We start from the raw sequence: 17,887 nt of genomic DNA on the forward strand, positions 1-17,887 counted from the left end.
TGCATCATATTTTAGATTCCACATGTAAGTGATACCATATGATATTTGTCTTTCTCTGACTTACTTCACTTAGTATGATAATCTATAGGTCTGTCCATATTGCTGCAAATGGAATTATTTCATTCTTTTTTATGGCCAAGTAATACTCCATTGTGTGTGTGTGTGTGTGTGTGTGTGTGTGTGTGTGTGTGTGTGTGTGTGTGTGTGTGTGTGTATCTTCTTTATCAGTTCATTTGTTGATGGACACTTAGGTTGCTTCCATGTCTTGGCTTTTATAAATAGTGCTTCTGTGAACATTGGGGTGCATGTATCTTTTCGAATTAGAGTTTTGTCTTTTCCAGATATATGCCCAGGAGTGGCAAGAACCATTCAATTAAAAAAAAAATGTTGTTTTATGAGAAGATGAGGCTTTGTCTGTATATATATTTTCTATATAATATCCATTTAAAAATTTCTCTATTCTTTTTCATGAATCCCCATATTTATGCTTGCTTTTCTATCTAAGTAATGATAGCTTTTTTTTTTTTTAATTTAAACACCTGTGCTTATTTTGTTTGTGTCTTCCATTAACCATATTCCTCTCTTCCTCTCCAGGAATCTTATGTTACATTTCCCCGCATATACTTATTTACTCCCTGGCAACACATGATCTCTTTTCAGCTGCTTCTTCCTTCTTCTCTGCTGGTAATACAGGTTTTGCTTGAAAATTCTTTTTTCTAAAGCTGCTTTTTCTTCTGCAGTTGTGGGTGGTTATACATTATTTTTCAAATTTATTTTTTTACACTAAAATATATGAGATTTGGTTATCATAACCAAAGAGCAATATTGAAATTTCAGTTTAAGAACTGTAGGGAAAGTATGTGTATTATATTTGCCTCTATATAAGGATAAAATTTTTACACACAAAAAGAACTACTGAGTTAACTAATTTGAATGCATTCTATAAATAACCAGTAAACTCTCAGTCTTGGGGAGCACCTTTTTAAAACCAGATGTATCCCAAAGACATAATTCAATTTTGTTTTAAAATCTAAGTATGATATTTTGGATGTCCAGAATGATGAGAAAGTGATAGTCAGGGATGTTCATCTGGATTTTATATGTTAGCAAGTGGCATTAATACAAGGATCGTTGTCGTAGACACCAGTGTCCTATTCTTCCATCTTATGCATATGAAAACAAAATGAGCGGATAATTTTTTTTGGGGGGGGAGGTAATAAGTGGATAATTTAGAGATAAAAAAATACAAGGTAAGGGAAGCTTAACCACATGTAAATGTTTTAAGAAAAAAGCAGTATTTCATGCAACGGCAAGTCATCACTTTCAGCAGCCAGTGTGCACCTGTCTTTAGTATACAGTTTGGGCATAAAATTCTAAACTACTTCTGATTATTCTCAAGAGTAATACGTTATCAATTTAGTAATTATATTCAGTGTTATGTGGGACTGTGTTATTTCTTCTAGGCTTCCTAAATTTTATATATTTATATTTCACTTTTTTAAAAATTAAAATTTTATTGCATATACATTAAAAAATTGTTTAACCAGTTAGAACTGTCTTAATTTTTCCTTTTGATACAAAAAGGATCTAAAGTTACATAGTTTGGTGCACCTTTTAAAAGTTCTTCTTTTAAAAGTTTAAGTGGACAGCAGATAGTTCAAGATTATGTGTTTTCTACAGGGAAGTACACACATGCACAGCATTTATAAATTTTACTCTTGATATGACCATCAGTAATACAAAAAGCAAATTGCATGATCAACAGAAAACTCATTTTCTTTTTAGAATCACAAGAATTTTAATGGCTCTGGATGGACCGAGCTGGCGGGAGAAGCTGTCACCCATTCCCGCTGTGCCCACTTCCGCACAGTTGCGAGCTTGGCAACCTGCAGCAGAGGCGGCCCCAGAGCAAGTGGGAGACTCCTGCAGCCATCAGCAACCTGGTGCCACAGGTAGGGGAAGCCGAAGGTTATCGTGAGCCGTGTGTCTGTTTTCACGGTAAAGCAGAAGGACAAGGGTATGAACTCAGTCATCAGACCTGGGTTTAAGTTAAAACCCTGTCCTCCCTCTTCCTAACTACAGTCTTAAGAAGTTGCTTCACACCTCCAGTGTCTTAAGTGTATGTGAGAAGGGGGAAATGGGGAAATACGAGTAACTGTCTCATGGAGTTATTCTCAGGAACAAATGGAGGTATGCATATAAAATACTTAATGCGTGTGCTGACTATGTAAGCTTATAGTAGCCTCTTAATAAAGGTTAAGTTAGCATTGTTAATAATAAGAAAAAGAAGTAGCACATAGTTCGTACACACCACGTATGTGGCAGAGCCAGTGTAATGAGATTGATGAAATAATAAAACAAAGCCCTACAACACATGTCTAGCAGCACCTCCTTCCCTGTACCGGGTGGTCCACATCCACACCTGCATCCCACAGTGCTTGCTTTAGTACTTTGTGCGGAGTGTTTAATAGATGTGGCTTTACTCTTGCTTTCTGTTGGAGTCAGCTGAGGCCCCATTTCTACTGCCTGCTTAGAAACCCCACTTGTGGCTGGAGTCAGCTTCATCTTGCAGACTCCCGGAGGCTCCTGAGCCATGATGTCCCAATGGCTAGTGTTAGACCCTCACCCTTTTCATTGCCTAGAAAGAAGGCGCAGGGAATTTCGCTTGGGGATTTTAGGTGGAGGTCTGTAGTCTCTCAAGTGCATTATTAATGGGGCCTGGCTCAAAGTATTTGCTCAATAAAGGGTAGCTATTCATTATTAATGAAGTGCATATACTAACCATCCCATAGATATATGATAGTAGGTCATAAGTACAAGTAGAATCAGCTCTTTTTTGTTCATATTTGTGTACCAATCATTAGTGAGATTGGATACCCAAGGCTTAAAAACAATGTGGGGAGAAAAGCTTGAAGAAAGTTTTTCAGCAAATTAGAGGGAAAAAAATCCTCTGTAATATTCTGTCTTAGAGCTTATATATACACAAGAATTCTTGGGAAGTGTCATTTGGCACCACAGTGAGATCTTTTGAAACATGAAACATTAGGCAGAAATGCTCTGTAATTTGAAATAAAGGATGAAAAACCAACATTTCATGCCATTTGTGCAAAGGGACAAATAAGAGGATTGTACACATTCCAACTTTATACTTTAAATTCAGTGTGTCTATCAAGATTTTTAGATCGAAGCAGAATTTAAAGGTGTATTTTAAGTTTATGGATTTTTATTTTATATCAAATTACTCATACAGTAAAGTTATTTCATGGCTTTAGAGCTTTTAATTTTAATACTTTGTGTGTGTTAGAAAACTTAAGTTGCAATTAAGAGAAAAATCTGTTGACTTAAAGGAATGGTTTTGGCTCAAGTAACTGAAAGGGCCCAGGCAGACTCTAAAAGCAAGGTTCAGGCTCTGGCCGGAGACAGTAGAACCATAGCAGTTTTACCATGTCTGTACCTATCAGTGTTCAAACGGAGAGAGACACCATTGCTTTTGGTGGCCTTAATTTAAGGATGAAGAAATAAGTTGTTCCAAAGACCTAGTTTGTTTAGCCTGTTATTCTGTTGGCTCGAATTCCACTGGTACTTATTCTAATGAGTCAAGTGCCAGTCCCTGTGCTGAAGGAATGCTCTGCCTGATTGGCTTAGGCCTGAGTTTTCCTGGTCAGTGGGGTCAGCTTGCCTTGAATACATGGCCTGAACAGGAGAGGAGGGACAGCCGAATGAATATCGAGGTCCCCCGAGGAAGAAGAAAGTGGAACCTGAGCAGGGGTCAGCCATGATCATTGTAAGATAAGAGATAATAGTAATAGTTGGGACTCTGACTGCAGATATTAGAAAACCCAACCCTTCATGGCCTAAGCAAAAAAGGTTGTTTATCGTGGCTCTTGTAATACAGTCCACAAGAGTAACTGCAGGGATGGCTGGATTCAGGACTCAGAGGTTAGTCTTTAGTTCTCCATCTTGGCCTCTCTTTTGCTCTGCTGGCCCCATTCTCAGATTCTCCCCTTGTACCGCAGGAACGCAAAATAGCTCCTCCTTTTACACTCCTATTCCACGGGAGAGAGTAAGAATTACCTTATCAGAAGCTGCCACAAAAATCTTATTGTAGCTCATTGGTTCTCACAGGTCCATCTGTGACCAATTAGATTATTGTGACCAAGGGGATGTAATGTGTTGATTAATAAAACAAAGATGACCCCCAAAGGGAGGGCTCAGGTGGGATTTGCTTTACCTAAGCCGCAGGAGTAGAGAGTGGAGGTGGTGTGATTTTCCAAGGAAATCTGGAGTGCTGGACAGATGTCTGCTACAGGGTTTAATGGGTTTGTGTGTTCATTTTTCATGAAATAGTTACTCAAGCAAACACTCTAGCTACTTGTATCTCAAGCAGAGAAACAAAGGCATACCAACATGGATAAGATGAGAGAATCACTCATATTTTATTTTCTAATTTGAAAAAATAGTGTCATAATGTATAATCATTTTTATTTATAATCAGTTTATCTTTTTAATTTGTGTACAGTTTTATGTTGCATTTCAACTTTATCTCTGTACAGTGTATAGTCAAGTTAATTTACAGTACATTTAAGATTTGTAGAGATGCTTACGTGAGAATTTCCTCTTTCTTCTGTGTGTCCCATAGATGAAAAAATGTTTAAAACCCTTAAAGAAGAAGGAAATCAGTATGTAAAGGACAAAAACTATAAAGATGCCCTTAGTAAATACAGTGAATGCTTAAAGATTAACAACAAGGAATGTGCCATTTACACTAACAGGCAAGTTCTGTGTAACTGTATGTATTTCTTATGTGAATACTTTTGATTTAAAAATATAGATGGATTGATTGCGAGAGTCTTTCTCCATGGTTCTGAGAATTTATATGTCAGGTTGTTCTGTTCGTATATTTATATAGCAAAGGGAGTGCTTTTTTTTAAAGAGGTAGGGCCATAGGATTTCCAGAGAGATGGAAAGCATGGTGGTGTGGCCTGGGAGGCCTGACGTGGTCTGCGCTGTTCCTGCGCTGCCGTCGCTGCCCGGGGAGCGGGCCTCACCTCGCCCTCCGTGCCGTGGCCGGAGCAGGAAACCATTGGCCTTCAAACTGGTGTCGTAAGTGCCCCTTTCTCTTGAAGCGCTAAGGGAAGGGACTGGCATCTTTCCGTGTGCAGACTGTTCTAGAATGCTGCTCAGGTGCCACCTTTACCACATTATGGTGGAAAAGATAGTTTCCTAGAATACAGTGATTTGGGAATTTTTAGGGAGTAGATAAGAGTCTGGGGTGACAACGAAGAATAAGGTACGGTTCCTAAAGAGTAGGGGTGGGTTTTCCTAGTTATTTCAGATGCATTTTTTAAAACTTAACCCCCCACTGCTTTGTTTTTGTACCTGTTTTCTTCTCTTGGCAACTTTTTGCCCAAACTTTTGTCAGTAAATACAGCAGGTATCTCTCTGTCCCGCTCCTGCTCGGCCTGTGCGGTCTTGGGCCTCCGTGGCCCCTCAGTGTTCCCTGGAGACCCCCTCTCTCTTGGCCGCCGTGCAGACAGCTCGCTTGCTGGGCTCCCCCCTTCCCTCTTTGTGAGGCTTTTCTTTCCCTGGGATTCTTGGGGTTCTAAAGGTGTAAATCCCTTTTTTGCTCTAGTGCTCTCTGGCCCATTTCATCCTCTCCCCAGCTCTGGTCACCGCCTTCTAGTTGTCTCCCAAGTCTCCGTCTCTGATGTGGACCTGAGCCCTGCCCTTCTGCACTCACGGCCAGTCATCGTGCCTGACCGCCGCCTCGCTCTCCCAGTCTGTCAGCAGCTCAGGTGTCCTGCCTTCCAAATTCCTCTCTCCACCCTCACCGCCAGTCCCTGCTCTGAGCCATCACCGACTGTCCCCAGATGTCTGCAGTGCCCTCCGGGGTGTCCCTGTGCAGTCTTGTTCCCTATCATTCTCCAAGTTGCAGCTGGAGTGATCTTTCTAAGACCTGGTGAACATGTCAGGCTGTTTAAAAGCCCATCACTGGACTGACATTAAGTTCTGGATAAAGCTCAATCTCCTTGCCATTATTTACAAGGCCCTTCATGTTGTGGCCTCCCACTCTCCCAGCCTCATCCCCACACGCCAGCCATAGGGCTCTTTCCTTAGTCCGTCCAGAACACCGTGTTCTCTCTCACTGTAGTACTTGACATGCTGTACCTGTGGCTTCTACTCTCCCTTCCCTGCATCTTAACTCTCAGCCCAATGCCTTCATACTGGATAATTCTCATGTCATACTCTGGACATCAACTTAAATGTCACTTCTTCTGGGAAGTCTTCCTTGACTACTCCTCCCCTTGCTTCAACTCCACCGGATCTGATGAGAGTCTTAGCTCTGTGTTCCCAGAGCATCTAGTACAGATTTTGTGTTTGCTGATTTTAACTGTCTGCCTCTTCCTTCAACTGCAGCCTCCTTGAGGGCCGGTACTGTATTTCGATAGTCATTGTGTCCCAGGGCCATAATTACATGTATTGCAAGAAAACGCCATAATTGGAGAAAAATGTTAGGTTTCAGCTGCAGCAGCTGTGGTATAGAAACAGACTTCCTTAGCTATTTCTGATTCCTGTTAGCTGTCCAAATGTACAGATAATGTTGTCTTTACCTTTCATAACACCCAGTTCCATTGCATTATACCAGAGCTCTCTGTTACTTGAAGCTGTGCCAGTTTGAAGAGGCAAAGCAGGACTGTGATCAGGCTCTTCAGATAGATAACAGGAATGTGAAAGCATGCTATCGACGAGCCCTTGCTCATAAGGGACTCAAGGTGAGATCTTCATTATAATATGTAAGTTTCAGCTCTGTGAGCAACTCATGTGGTTTTCATGAACATAACTTGTGGGACCAAGGAATGGGAGTGACATAATCCTGGGATTTAATCTTAGTTCTGTTCTCATCAGTCCTGAAACCTTGGAAGGTGTCTCAGATTTTTCCTAACTGTACCATGGAGCTAGATAATTTCTGAGATTGCTTCCTACTCAAAAATGATGATTTATTTTCTGATTTTCTAAGGAGTGGTGTTGGTTATAAGTCCACTTTAAGGGACAGGAAGGCTTGTTACTGAATTACTGAAGGAGGGCCACCAGCAATGCCTGGATTCCTCTAGTGAAGGTTGTCTGTGGGGTGGAAGGAAAGGAAGGTGTCAGAATGGAAGACGTGTTCACCAGAGGAACTTGGTAGAGACATACCAGAGTTTGGGAAGTTCATATGGTCTGGGCCTTAATGGCCTGTGGGCAGTGTGAGTCTACAGAATGATACATATATATGTATGTATGTATTCTTTTTCAGATTCTATTACAAGATATTGAATATAATTCCCTGTGCTTTACAGTAGGTCCTTGTTATTTACCTATTTTATATGTAGTAGTTTGTATCTGCTAATCCCAAACTCCTAATTTATTCCTCTCCCATCCCCTTTCCCCTTTGGTAACCATAAATATGTTTTCTATGTCTGTGAGTCTTTTTCTGTTTTGTAAATAAGTTCATTTGTATCATTTTTTTTTTAGATTCCATATATAAGTGATATCATATGGTATTTGTCTCTCTCTTTCTGACTTACTTCACTTAGTATGATAATCTCTAGATCCATCCATGTTGCTGCAGGTAGACTTATTTCATTCTTTTTATTTCTGAGTAATATTCCATTGCATACACATACCACATCTTCTTTAGACATTCATCTGCTGATGTGCATTGTGGTCACTTCCATGTCTTGGCTATTGTAAATAGTGCTGCTGTGAACATTAGGGTGCATGTATCTTTTCAAATTAAGAGTTTTCATCATTTCTGTATATATGCCCAAGAGTGAGATTGCTGGATCATATGGTAACTTTATTTTTTAGTTTTTTAAGGAAACTCCACGCTGTTCTCCATGGTAGCTACACCAAATTTACATTTCCACCAACAGTGTAGGAGGGTTCCCTTTTCTCCACACCCTTCTTTATCATTTATTGTTTGTAGATTTTTTGATGATGGCCATTCTGACTGGTGTCAGGTGACACCTCATTGTAGTTTTGCTTTGCATTTCTCTGATAATTAGTGATGTTGAGCATCTTTTCATGTGCTTTTTCATCTGTATGTCTTCATCACATCAAAAAGAATAAAATACCTAGGAATAAACCTACCTAAGAAAGCAAAAGACTTGTACTCTGAAAACTATAAGACTGATGAAAGAGACTGAAGGCAACACAGAGGGAAAGAATACACAATGGAGAAAAGACAGTATCCTCAGGAAGTGTTGCTGGGAAAACCGGACAGCTACATGGAAAAGAATGAAATTAGAGCATTCTCTAACACCATATACAAAAATAAACCTAGAGTGGATTAAAGACCTAAATATAAGACCAGATACTATTAAACTCGTAGAGGAAAATACAGGCAGAACACTCTGACATAAATTGCAGCAATATTTTTTGGATCCCTCTCTTAGAGTAATGGAAATAAAAGCAAAAATAAACAAATGGGACCTAATTAAACCTAAAAGCTTTTGCACAGCAAAGGAAATCATAAGCAAAATAAAAAGACAGCCTACAAAATGGGAGAAAATATTTGCAAAAGATGCGACCCACAAGGGATTAATTTCCAGAATATACAAACAGCTCATACAGCTCAATATCAAAAAAAAAAAAACCAATCAAAAGATGGACAGAAGACCTAAATAGGCATTTTTCCAAAGAAGATATACAGATGGATTGTTTGGTTTTTTTTGATACCAAGTTGCATGAGTTCTTTATATATTTTGGATATTATTAACCCCTTATAGATACATCATTTGGAAATATTTTCTCTTACTCAGTAGGTTGCTTTTTCACTTCGTTGATGGTTTCCTTTCCTGTGCAGAAACTTTTTAGTTTGATGTAGTCGCATTTGTTTTTGCTTTTGTTGCCTTTGCTTTTGGTGTTAAATATAAAAAAATCATTGCCAAGACCAATGTCAGGGAGCTTACTGCCTGTGTTTCCTTCTAGGACTTTTATGGTTTCAGGTCTTACATTCAGTTCTTTAATCCATTTTGAGTTAGTTTTTGTGTATGGTATAAGAGAGTGGTCCAGTTTCACTCTTTTGCATATGGCTGTCCAGTTTTCCCAACACCATTTTTTGAAGAGACTACTCTTTCCCCATTGAGAATTCTTGGCTTCTCTGTTGTAAATTAATTGACCATATATGCATGGGTTTATTTCTGGGTTCTCCTATTCTGTTCCACTGATCCGAGGGACGGTTATGATGGTACCATACTGTTTTGACTGCTCTGACCTTGTAATGTAGTCTGACATCAGAGAGCATGATGCCTTTACTTTTGTTCTTCTTTCTCAAGATTGCTTTGGCTGTTTGGGGTCTTTTGTGTTACTGTACAAATTAAAGGGTTGTTTGTTCTGTTTCTGTGAAAAATGCCATTGGAATTTTGATAGGAATTGCATTGAATCCGCAGAGTGCTTTGGATAATGCGGCCATTTTAACAATATTAATTCTTCCCATCCATGAGCACTGAACATTTTCTTATTTGTGTCATCTTCAGTTTCTTTCATCAGTGTCTTCATTTTCAGTGAGAGGCCTTTCACCTCCTTAGTGAGATTTATTCCTAGGTATTTTATTCTTTTTGATGCAGTTGTAAATGGGATTGTTTTCTTAGTTTAGTCATTGATTTTTGAATAATGTACATTCCTTCGCAGCCACCACCCCAACAAGAACAGAACATTTCCGTTTCTCCGGAAAGTTCTCTATGTCCATTGACCTTAATCTCCCTCCTTCCACCCAGACCCTAAGGCAACCACTCATCTAATTTCTATCATTGGAGATGTTTGCCTTTTTTTGACATTTACATAAATATAATCATGCAGCATGTCCTCTAGTCTGGCTTCTTTTGCTCAGCATGGCGTCTCAGTTTCATCCTTACTGTATGAGTATCAGGAATTGTTCCTTTTTATTACTGAGTTGTATGAATATACCACAGTTTGTTTCACATCTTCACCAGTTTATGACATTTAGGTGTTTCCCGTTTGGGGCTGTCATGAATGAAGCTGCTGTGACATTCTTATGTGTATTTTTATGGCCTTGTTCCTGAACTGGTACAGCTGGATGCCAGGTGTGGGTGGGGGTGGGGAGGGATGGTCAGATCCCAAGAGGCCCAGAGGTCATGCTATGGAGGCTAAGCTTGATCCTGAGGGTGATGGGGGGCCCCCAAAGGGTGGAAAAGGTGCCACGATTGATTCAATTTGGGGATGTTGTAGGTGGTGGATCAGAAGGGTTCCCAGCGTGGAGGAGGGAGATGGGTGAGAGGCCAGCAAGCCGAGCAGCAGGTGCCTACAGGAAAGTAATGGCAGAGGGGAGAGAGAAGGTGTGTAAGCGTGCTCCGACTGCCCTAACAAAGTACGGCAGCTGGTGGCGGAAACAGCAAATTTATCTTCTCACGGTTCTGAAGACTAGAAGTGTAAGATTACAGTGTGGGTGTGGGCGGGGTTGGTCCCTTCTGGGGGCCGTGCCGGAAGGATGTGTTCCGGCACCTCTCCCTGGCTGTCTTGTCCCTGTGTCTTCACTTCGTCTCTTCTCTGTACATGCCTGTGTCCAGATTTCCTCTTCTTATAAAGACACCAGTCATATTGGATGAGGACCCACCCTAATGACCTCATTTTGACTTGATTACCTCTTTAAAGAAACTTTTTTCTTTAAAGAAACTGTTTCCAAATGTGGTTATATTCCGAGGTACTGTAGGGTAGGACTCCAACCTAGGAATTTTCAGGGGACACAGTTCGGCGCATAACAGAAGGTGAGGGATTAACTGAGGATTGAGGGTCAAGGTGACAGGCCGCATGGAGCAGTCAGACATACGGGGGAAAGAAGGGGAAGGAACAGAAGGGCTGCTGCCCCTGCCCCCATCTGTGTCAGTGGCCAAGTGGATGTGATGACAGAGGCCGCACAGCAGGAGGGGGAGCCTCGAGGGAGTTTAGACCTTGTTGAGTTTGAGATAGTTCTTTTAATCCCATGCCCATCACTGACAGGGAAATACCTAAAACTGTAGTCCGTAAAACTTAGGTTTAGTTGGGCAAGGGTGATCATGCCTTGTGTCCTCTATCATGAGTTCGATCCGTGCATCGAGCGATGAGGCTTTTCTGGATCCTGGAGCCCTCAGGCTGCAGGAGCCACACCTGTGCGGATGCCATGATAGGACCCCCATTCCCAGTGGAGCCTGACCTCCCCCCAAGCCCTGCCCGGCCCTTCTAAGTTTGTTGTAAAGGATGCAGACGAACAGCCAGGTGAAGAGGTGCACAGGGTCCAGGAGGGGCTCAAGCACAGCAGCGTCTGTCCTCAGGGAGCTGGGGTGTGCCACCCTCCCGGCCCTTGGACGCCCACTCACCAACCCAGCAGCTCCCAGCCACGGGATTCTGTGTTCACAGTGTGTTCACTGTGTGTTCAAGGTGCCCAGGTGACCGAGCCCTAATGGCCCCTTTCTGTTAGCAACATAATAATTTGTAAATATCACGTGAAGATTCCCTGTGTATGTGGCACCATGAGTTAAAAGATGCTCTTTGAAAATTTACTCCGCTGCTTTTGAACATATGGATTTGGGTCCATGAGGGGTCCATGTGGTCTGCATGCCTCACGAGTCTATGTGTATCCAGACTCAGCACGTTTATCCTATACCCGCTGCCTGACTCTTTGGTCTCGTTTACTTGACTCTGAGAAGGTGTACCTAGTGAAAGACCAGAATTGAATACTTCCTCGGATGGAATGCTGAAAATTGTATTGTCACACAGAAGGCTGATCCCGAATTTGAGTAACCCTATCCCCCTGGATTATGAGGCTGGCAGCTTGTTTTTCTGGTTTGACTTCTTATAGCTTGATTTATATCCCCTGTAGTTTGAGTGTGTGCCAAGTGAATTTAAATTGAGGATCTTCAGAGGCCGCAGCTGCTGGTAAAATGCAGCAGAACTCACGCCTGGCCCCGCTTCCCCGTGTGACTGGGGGCAGTGCGCAGGGGCTTGCGGGGAGCAGGGCCTGCCCGTGGCTCCTAGCTGAACCCTCTGCTCTCTCAGATCTTTGGTTTGTTTTCTAGTGGGCTTCTTTTTTCCTCCTGTGTGTCAGTTTTGAAACATTAAAGGGCTTTCCTTAATGTATAGCTGTTCTTCATAGGAAAAGATAATGGAACATTTTGCTTTTAATTACAACTTGTGTCTTTTACTGAATGTCATCTGGTGTCAGGCTTTGGGAGCACAGAGGTGAGTAAGACATGGTGCCCACTTCAGGAGTTTACAGCCAACTGGGGATGCTGTAGGGTCAGAAGTATCAAAAATAGTAATATCTTATAAAATAATTGTAGGTTAAGCACATTTACTAATAGTACGTGTTACTGCAGACACCTGATTATACTTTACCTTTTTTCTTTAAGGCCTAATAAGGTCGTTAGTAACTTTCACTGTCTTCGTTTTTGCCGGAGCCACACTTTCTCTTGGTCTGAGCTCTGCTCTTCCCTCCCCTGTGTGTGGCTGGCTTCCCTCCTTCCCTCCAGGCCTTGTGTTCTCTGACAGCTGCATTAGAACAGAGGCTCCTTCCCCCTCATTAGTATCCCTCCCAACCCTTGCTTTTCTTAAATGCATGCATGACAGTCCATGCTCTTCTTATTTACTCATTCGTTTGTTTTCTTATTGTTTCCCTTCATAAGTTCCCATGAGGGCCAGGGCACGGCTGTCCTTCCCCCGCGTGCTCCTGCTCCTGGCACAGGAGTGTGGAGACGGGTCTTGTCTGTGTGGCTCCAGGATCCAGCCCCTCCTCTTCTCCTGCTGTCCTGCCCTCTGTCCGAACACATAATTAAAGTGCATTTCTTGGTTTCTTAGGTTTCCTCCAACCAAACAGGTTGCTCAGTAGCACAGACATTCCTTGGAAACAGAAAGCCTGCCGGCTCCCACGGCGTTGGCCTCCCGTTTCCAAGGCTGCGGGCACAGATCTCCACTTCCCGGCCTCTCACCTGAGCCAGTGTCTGATCGTCCACCTTCTGCTCGTTGCTGCCTTGCTCATCGCACAGAGTACCTTTCTGTGCCTCAGTCTCCTCTTTAAGTGGGGACAATGAAAGTACTTACAGGGCTATTATGAGAGCACAGTAACACTCCTTGCAAAATGCTACAAATGGTGAGAATTAGCTACTGCTCCTCCCTCAGCTGGCCCCGCCGGCCCCCCTTCCACCTGGCTCCCTGCCTGCAACACTTAGGATGGAAATACGATGTCATTTGTTTTTCTGGGGCAGGTTCCACCTGTGCTGCTGTGACACAGGGCTGTGTGGAGATTTGTTATTAATAGTACTCATGTACTGTGGTTTGTAAATAATTTACCTTTTCAAAAAAGTAAGTTAGATCAGGTTTAAGGTCATCCCTGTAGACATACCACTCTTGCTCTGGTGTGTTACTGGATGGGGGTGGGGGAAGTGGCCTCGCAGCTAGGCCCCAGGAATGTCACAGCATCACTGGCTTGTTCTGCCTGTGCCTGTGTCCCGTGCACTCTGGTTTCAATGTGTCATGAATACTTGAGCTGTTACACATCATTGGAATTCTCCACCTCCTCACAGAATTAATTTTGGTTTAATTAAAACATGGGTGTAGCCCGTAGTTCTAGAATATGGCCTGTCACAGCAGACTGTGATTTTGTGGCATCTGTCTCTGCCACCAGGTTCCACGCTGTGTTTCATTACTTAGATTCCTTTTCATTCCCCTCAACCTCTCCAGTGTATTGTGTGACTCTGTCAATTAATCATTGTTGACGCTGGCCGGTTTGAACAGTGAGTAACTTCGAAGGGTTTGTGGAACAAGATATTATGGTAACAACTAATATAACAGCCCTTTATAGGTTTAAACCATTCATTATTTTATTAATTCATTTATGACTTGGCACAGCCTTGTGAAAACTAGAATAAAGCTTTCGTTATCCTTATTTTAAAGATGAGAAAACTGAAACTCAGAAAGGTTCTAGGCTCTTGTTCAGGTTTCACTGCTGGGAGGTGCTGATGTGAGGATGTCCATTCTTTCATCTGTTCATTAGCAGATGGCACATGCCTGTGTGCGTCAGAGACCATGAAGTGGTGATACAGACCTGACCTCACTCCAGGTTCCGTGCTCGCTCTTCTGCGGAGGATGTTCACTGTGATATGGGTTGTGATATTTCAGCCCAAGACTTAACCCCATAGGCCTTCCTTTGTAACCGTGGTCCTAACGGGAACCCAGCGCACACACACCACACACCCCCCTCACCATTCTCACCCCTACTCGGGCGCATCTGTGCTCCTTCTTTTATTTATGGAAATTATTTTCTCTGCCTTTCTACTTTCAGAATTATCAGAAAAGTTTAAACGACCTCAATAAAGTTCTCCTGCTAGACCCAGGTGTTGTCGAGGCAAAGATGGAACTGGAAGAGGTAACCAGAATCCTTAATACTGAGGATGGTGCAGCATCATTCAACAAAGAAAAGGAGAGAAGGAAAATTGAGATTCAAGAGGTATTTGTATTTGATTATCTTTGGAAGTACTCTTTTGGGGATCCTATATGCATGTTGGTTTCCTAGGTCACATTCCATGAGTTCTACCAGAAAAATTTAAAACTTTTAATTCTGATGATCAGTGAAGAAATTTTAACCGATTATAATGTCAAAACGTTTCCTTTGCTGTGATAATTAGCCATTGCACTTCCCAGCGTGGGCCCAGGGAGGTGCTGGGAGTCTGGGGTCTCCCTTCTCTGCTCCCTCCCCAGCGCCACCGGGCCTGGGGGGTTGATTGCTTGCACTCCAGATTGCCCTGGGCGCCTGTGACTGTGGAGAGAACCCTACAACTGATTCAGTTTCAGTGGCCCTGCAGGCCACACCTCACGGAGAGATGTTCCCCTCTCCCCGCTTGATTCAGACCTTTTCAGTACACTGGAACGAGACTGGCCTCGCCAGGGATCCTGGACTTCCCTAGATGCAAACCTCCCTGTGTGACTTCACATAACTCAGGCCTTTGCTTTAGTGAAGGATGTCAGCTCATGAGTTCCTCTGCATTCATGAGTGCCAGTGTCAGACCATCTGTCAGCTTCCATTTCCACTAAGAGTAAGAGGCTAACGTGAGAGACTAGGAAGCTTCTTCCCTCTGGAGAGAAGGCAAAACTGTTTTAAGAAAACTGAAAAATATGAGTTCATTTCTCTGTTAAATGTAAGAAAATAAGTCAATGTAAAATTTATCATGAAAAAGAGAAGGTGGTTATAGGTCTTTTATATAGTAGCTTTTATTCATGGAAAATTATAAGAAATTTTACTGTCATATTTTCAATGTCAAAAAAATTTTTAACTTTAAAAGAGTATGTTTATGAATGGATACTTATACCTTAAAACTTCTCTTCTTGAAAAAAGTAGATTTTATGATTTATTACAAATGAGACATTTTTCACTTAGAACTTGACTAAAATACAGTCCCCTTGTGGTTTTCAGTTCCTTCCCACTTTAAGAAAGGTAACTTAGGATGTGCTCAGTGGCTGTCGTTTGTGTCACAGTGCAGTTTTTTTTCCTCATGAAGGTGAATGGAGGCCATAAAGAGCCTGAAAGGACCTCGGAGGAGGTCTCCACCCACTGCCTTGCTTTTGAGAAGGGGGACACGAGCAACGGGCCACGAGAATTCCACGAGCAGCTGCCAATCGCCAAGCCCAACAACGCCTACGAGTTTGGTCAGCTCATCAGCGCCCTCAGCGCTCGGAAAGACGGAGAGGCCTGTGCACACCTTTTAGCCATCACGGAACCGAAAGACTTGCCAGTGTTGTTGAGTAACAAGCTGGAGGGGGATACGTTCCTCCTCCTCATTCAGTCTCTGAAAAATAATCTTATTGATAAAGATCCCTCTTTGGTGTATCAGCATCTTTTGTATCTGAGTGAAGCAGAAAGGTTTAAGGTAGGTGGCAGAACATCTTATTCATAGAGATTGATTATTTTTAGGGTTTTTATAACTTTAAAATGTTAATTTGCATGCTAATCTAATTTTCCTCTTTCTTTCAGATGATGTTGACATTGATTAGCATGGGCCAAAAAGAGCAAATTAAACAGCTCTTTGATGACCTCTCAGACACACCAAGCCCACGTTTTACCTTAGAAGATGTACAGGCCCTCAGAAGGCAGTATGAGCTTTAAATCGAGATTATTCTTAAATTTCTTCCATGCATGTATGTGTTCCAGTAATGCTAATGAGATGGTATTGTAATAGAGCTGCACGGATAAAACCTGGCTTAGAAAAGATCCCTTGGTCTGGACTATAAATATTTGACTTATTTTTATACATAGAACACGTATATTCTACAATATGTGCTTTTTATCAGTTGTAAATATTTTCTTATGTACCAGAGCTAACATCTATATATTTAATAATAAGTATATTTGGAACTTGTTAAATGCATTTTAATTTATATTACACATTTTCTTTTAATTTGTTAAAAATTTGAGTTAAATTACATTTCTCCGGGCTATGAAAGAGTCCTCTTAAGTTTGATAAAACTTCCTTTAAAATTCATTTTTAAAAGTGAAAATCATTAACAGTGATGCTCACATCACCTTTGTCTCCTGCTAAGATACGTATATAAATCCCATTGTATACTACTTGCGGATTACCGCCCACTAAGATGAAGTGCAACACCTAAGTCTGCAATATGAAATGATTGTTAAATTGTGATTATTAATTTACAGCTATAAGAACCTATTTTTTTCTAGTACAGAAGCATTGCCTAATAACTAAGAACAAAAATTGCCAAAAGTTCTACCACTTTTTACTAGATTTTTAAAAGCTAGTACCCCTCATATACCACTTATATAAGCAATAACAAAACGCCACCATATAAAAGCAGCTAAGCCTGTGTTTCTGTTTGAATTGTCACTCCCACATTTCCCCCACACATTTAAAATATCTTCTTCCTCTTTTGTTTTCCCTCCGTTAAGCATGATCATATTTATTCCCTTGGAATAAAAGGGAAAGTGAAGACCTCTTAATTATATTGAGAGCTCCCTTGTTAACTGGGCCAAAGTAAAGGTGTTTCTTACAATAAACCGGTCAGGTGTCTATTAGTGTTCTGTCATTTATTCCTGTAATCTTTAGTCAGTTGTCCTTTTCTGGAACATTTTTTTGTTCTTTAGAAGTACAGATGAAAGATGACTGTCACTTTCACTGTTACCATATCCATTTTTCTTTAATATTTTATAATTATAGAACATTAAAAAAACTTGTAGGTAAGTGATTTCAAACAATGCCATTTTTCTTTTAAACTGTTCTTTCCTAAGTTCATAAATGAGAATCTACCATAATGGGTACTTATTTCTAGTCTTCAAACAAACTAGTTTTGTCCTCTTTAATATTATTAAGTTTTTGTACAAGTAAATGATGGAGTGTGTTAGTAACTTTACAGCAGAAACGTAAAAAGGAAACATTCTCTTTTGTCGACAGTTGCCTACCAGGTACCAGCTGCGCGGGGCGGCCTCTCCTGCAGAGGAGGTGGGAAGCAGCAAGCGGGTGCCAGGCTGGCCCAATTGATTGGGTGGCGCCTGGAGAAACCTGTTTCTCCCCAGCAGCACCCAGAGCCCTGAGGTGGACCTCCATGACTGAAGGAAGGGAAGAGACAGTGAAGGAAGCAAATAAGAATATCGAGGGCATGAAAGAAGCATGGCTCCTGCTGACTGTTTCAGGACTCCAGCAGGAAGTCTGCCCACCAGCCTCTGGATGTACCCCACTGAGGGATTTCCCCAGTGGGTCCGTGGGGCACCGCCAGTACCCCAAGTGCTATACCCACACCTCCTCCCACTCCATGGTCAGATCCTTCTGCACGCTCCTGAGTGCGGCGGTGGGAGCAGGTCTGGTAATCAGAGTGTTCTCAGAAAAATGGACCAGGGTCTGTGGATAAG

The 17,887-nt window shown here is 41.9% G+C and overlaps 1 protein-coding gene across 5 annotated transcripts in view; it reads left to right on the top strand.

Annotated features, from left to right (window-relative positions):
* The window catches only part of SPAG1 (sperm associated antigen 1), a 69,743-nt gene extending 52,692 nt beyond the window's left edge, over positions 1 to 17,051 (top strand). For all 5 annotated transcript variants that reach the window (XM_074353089.1, XM_074353090.1, XM_074353091.1 and 2 more), the window contains 6 exons: positions 1,786 to 1,952; positions 4,640 to 4,772; positions 6,647 to 6,773; positions 14,315 to 14,479; positions 15,528 to 15,896; positions 16,001 to 17,051. In XM_074353089.1, the coding sequence (XP_074209190.1) occupies positions 1,786 to 1,952; positions 4,640 to 4,772; positions 6,647 to 6,773; positions 14,315 to 14,479; positions 15,528 to 15,896; positions 16,001 to 16,132 (1,093 nt within the window). In that variant the 3' untranslated portion in view covers positions 16,133 to 17,051. The remainder of the gene's footprint in view (positions 1 to 1,785; positions 1,953 to 4,639; positions 4,773 to 6,646; positions 6,774 to 14,314; positions 14,480 to 15,527; positions 15,897 to 16,000) is intronic.
* Positions 17,052 to 17,887: the final 836 nt, after the last annotated feature.

The sequence above is a fragment of the Camelus bactrianus genome, chromosome 25, assembly GCF_048773025.1.
Source record: "Camelus bactrianus isolate YW-2024 breed Bactrian camel chromosome 25, ASM4877302v1, whole genome shotgun sequence".
Classification (NCBI taxonomy): domain Eukaryota; kingdom Metazoa; phylum Chordata; class Mammalia; order Artiodactyla; family Camelidae; genus Camelus; species Camelus bactrianus.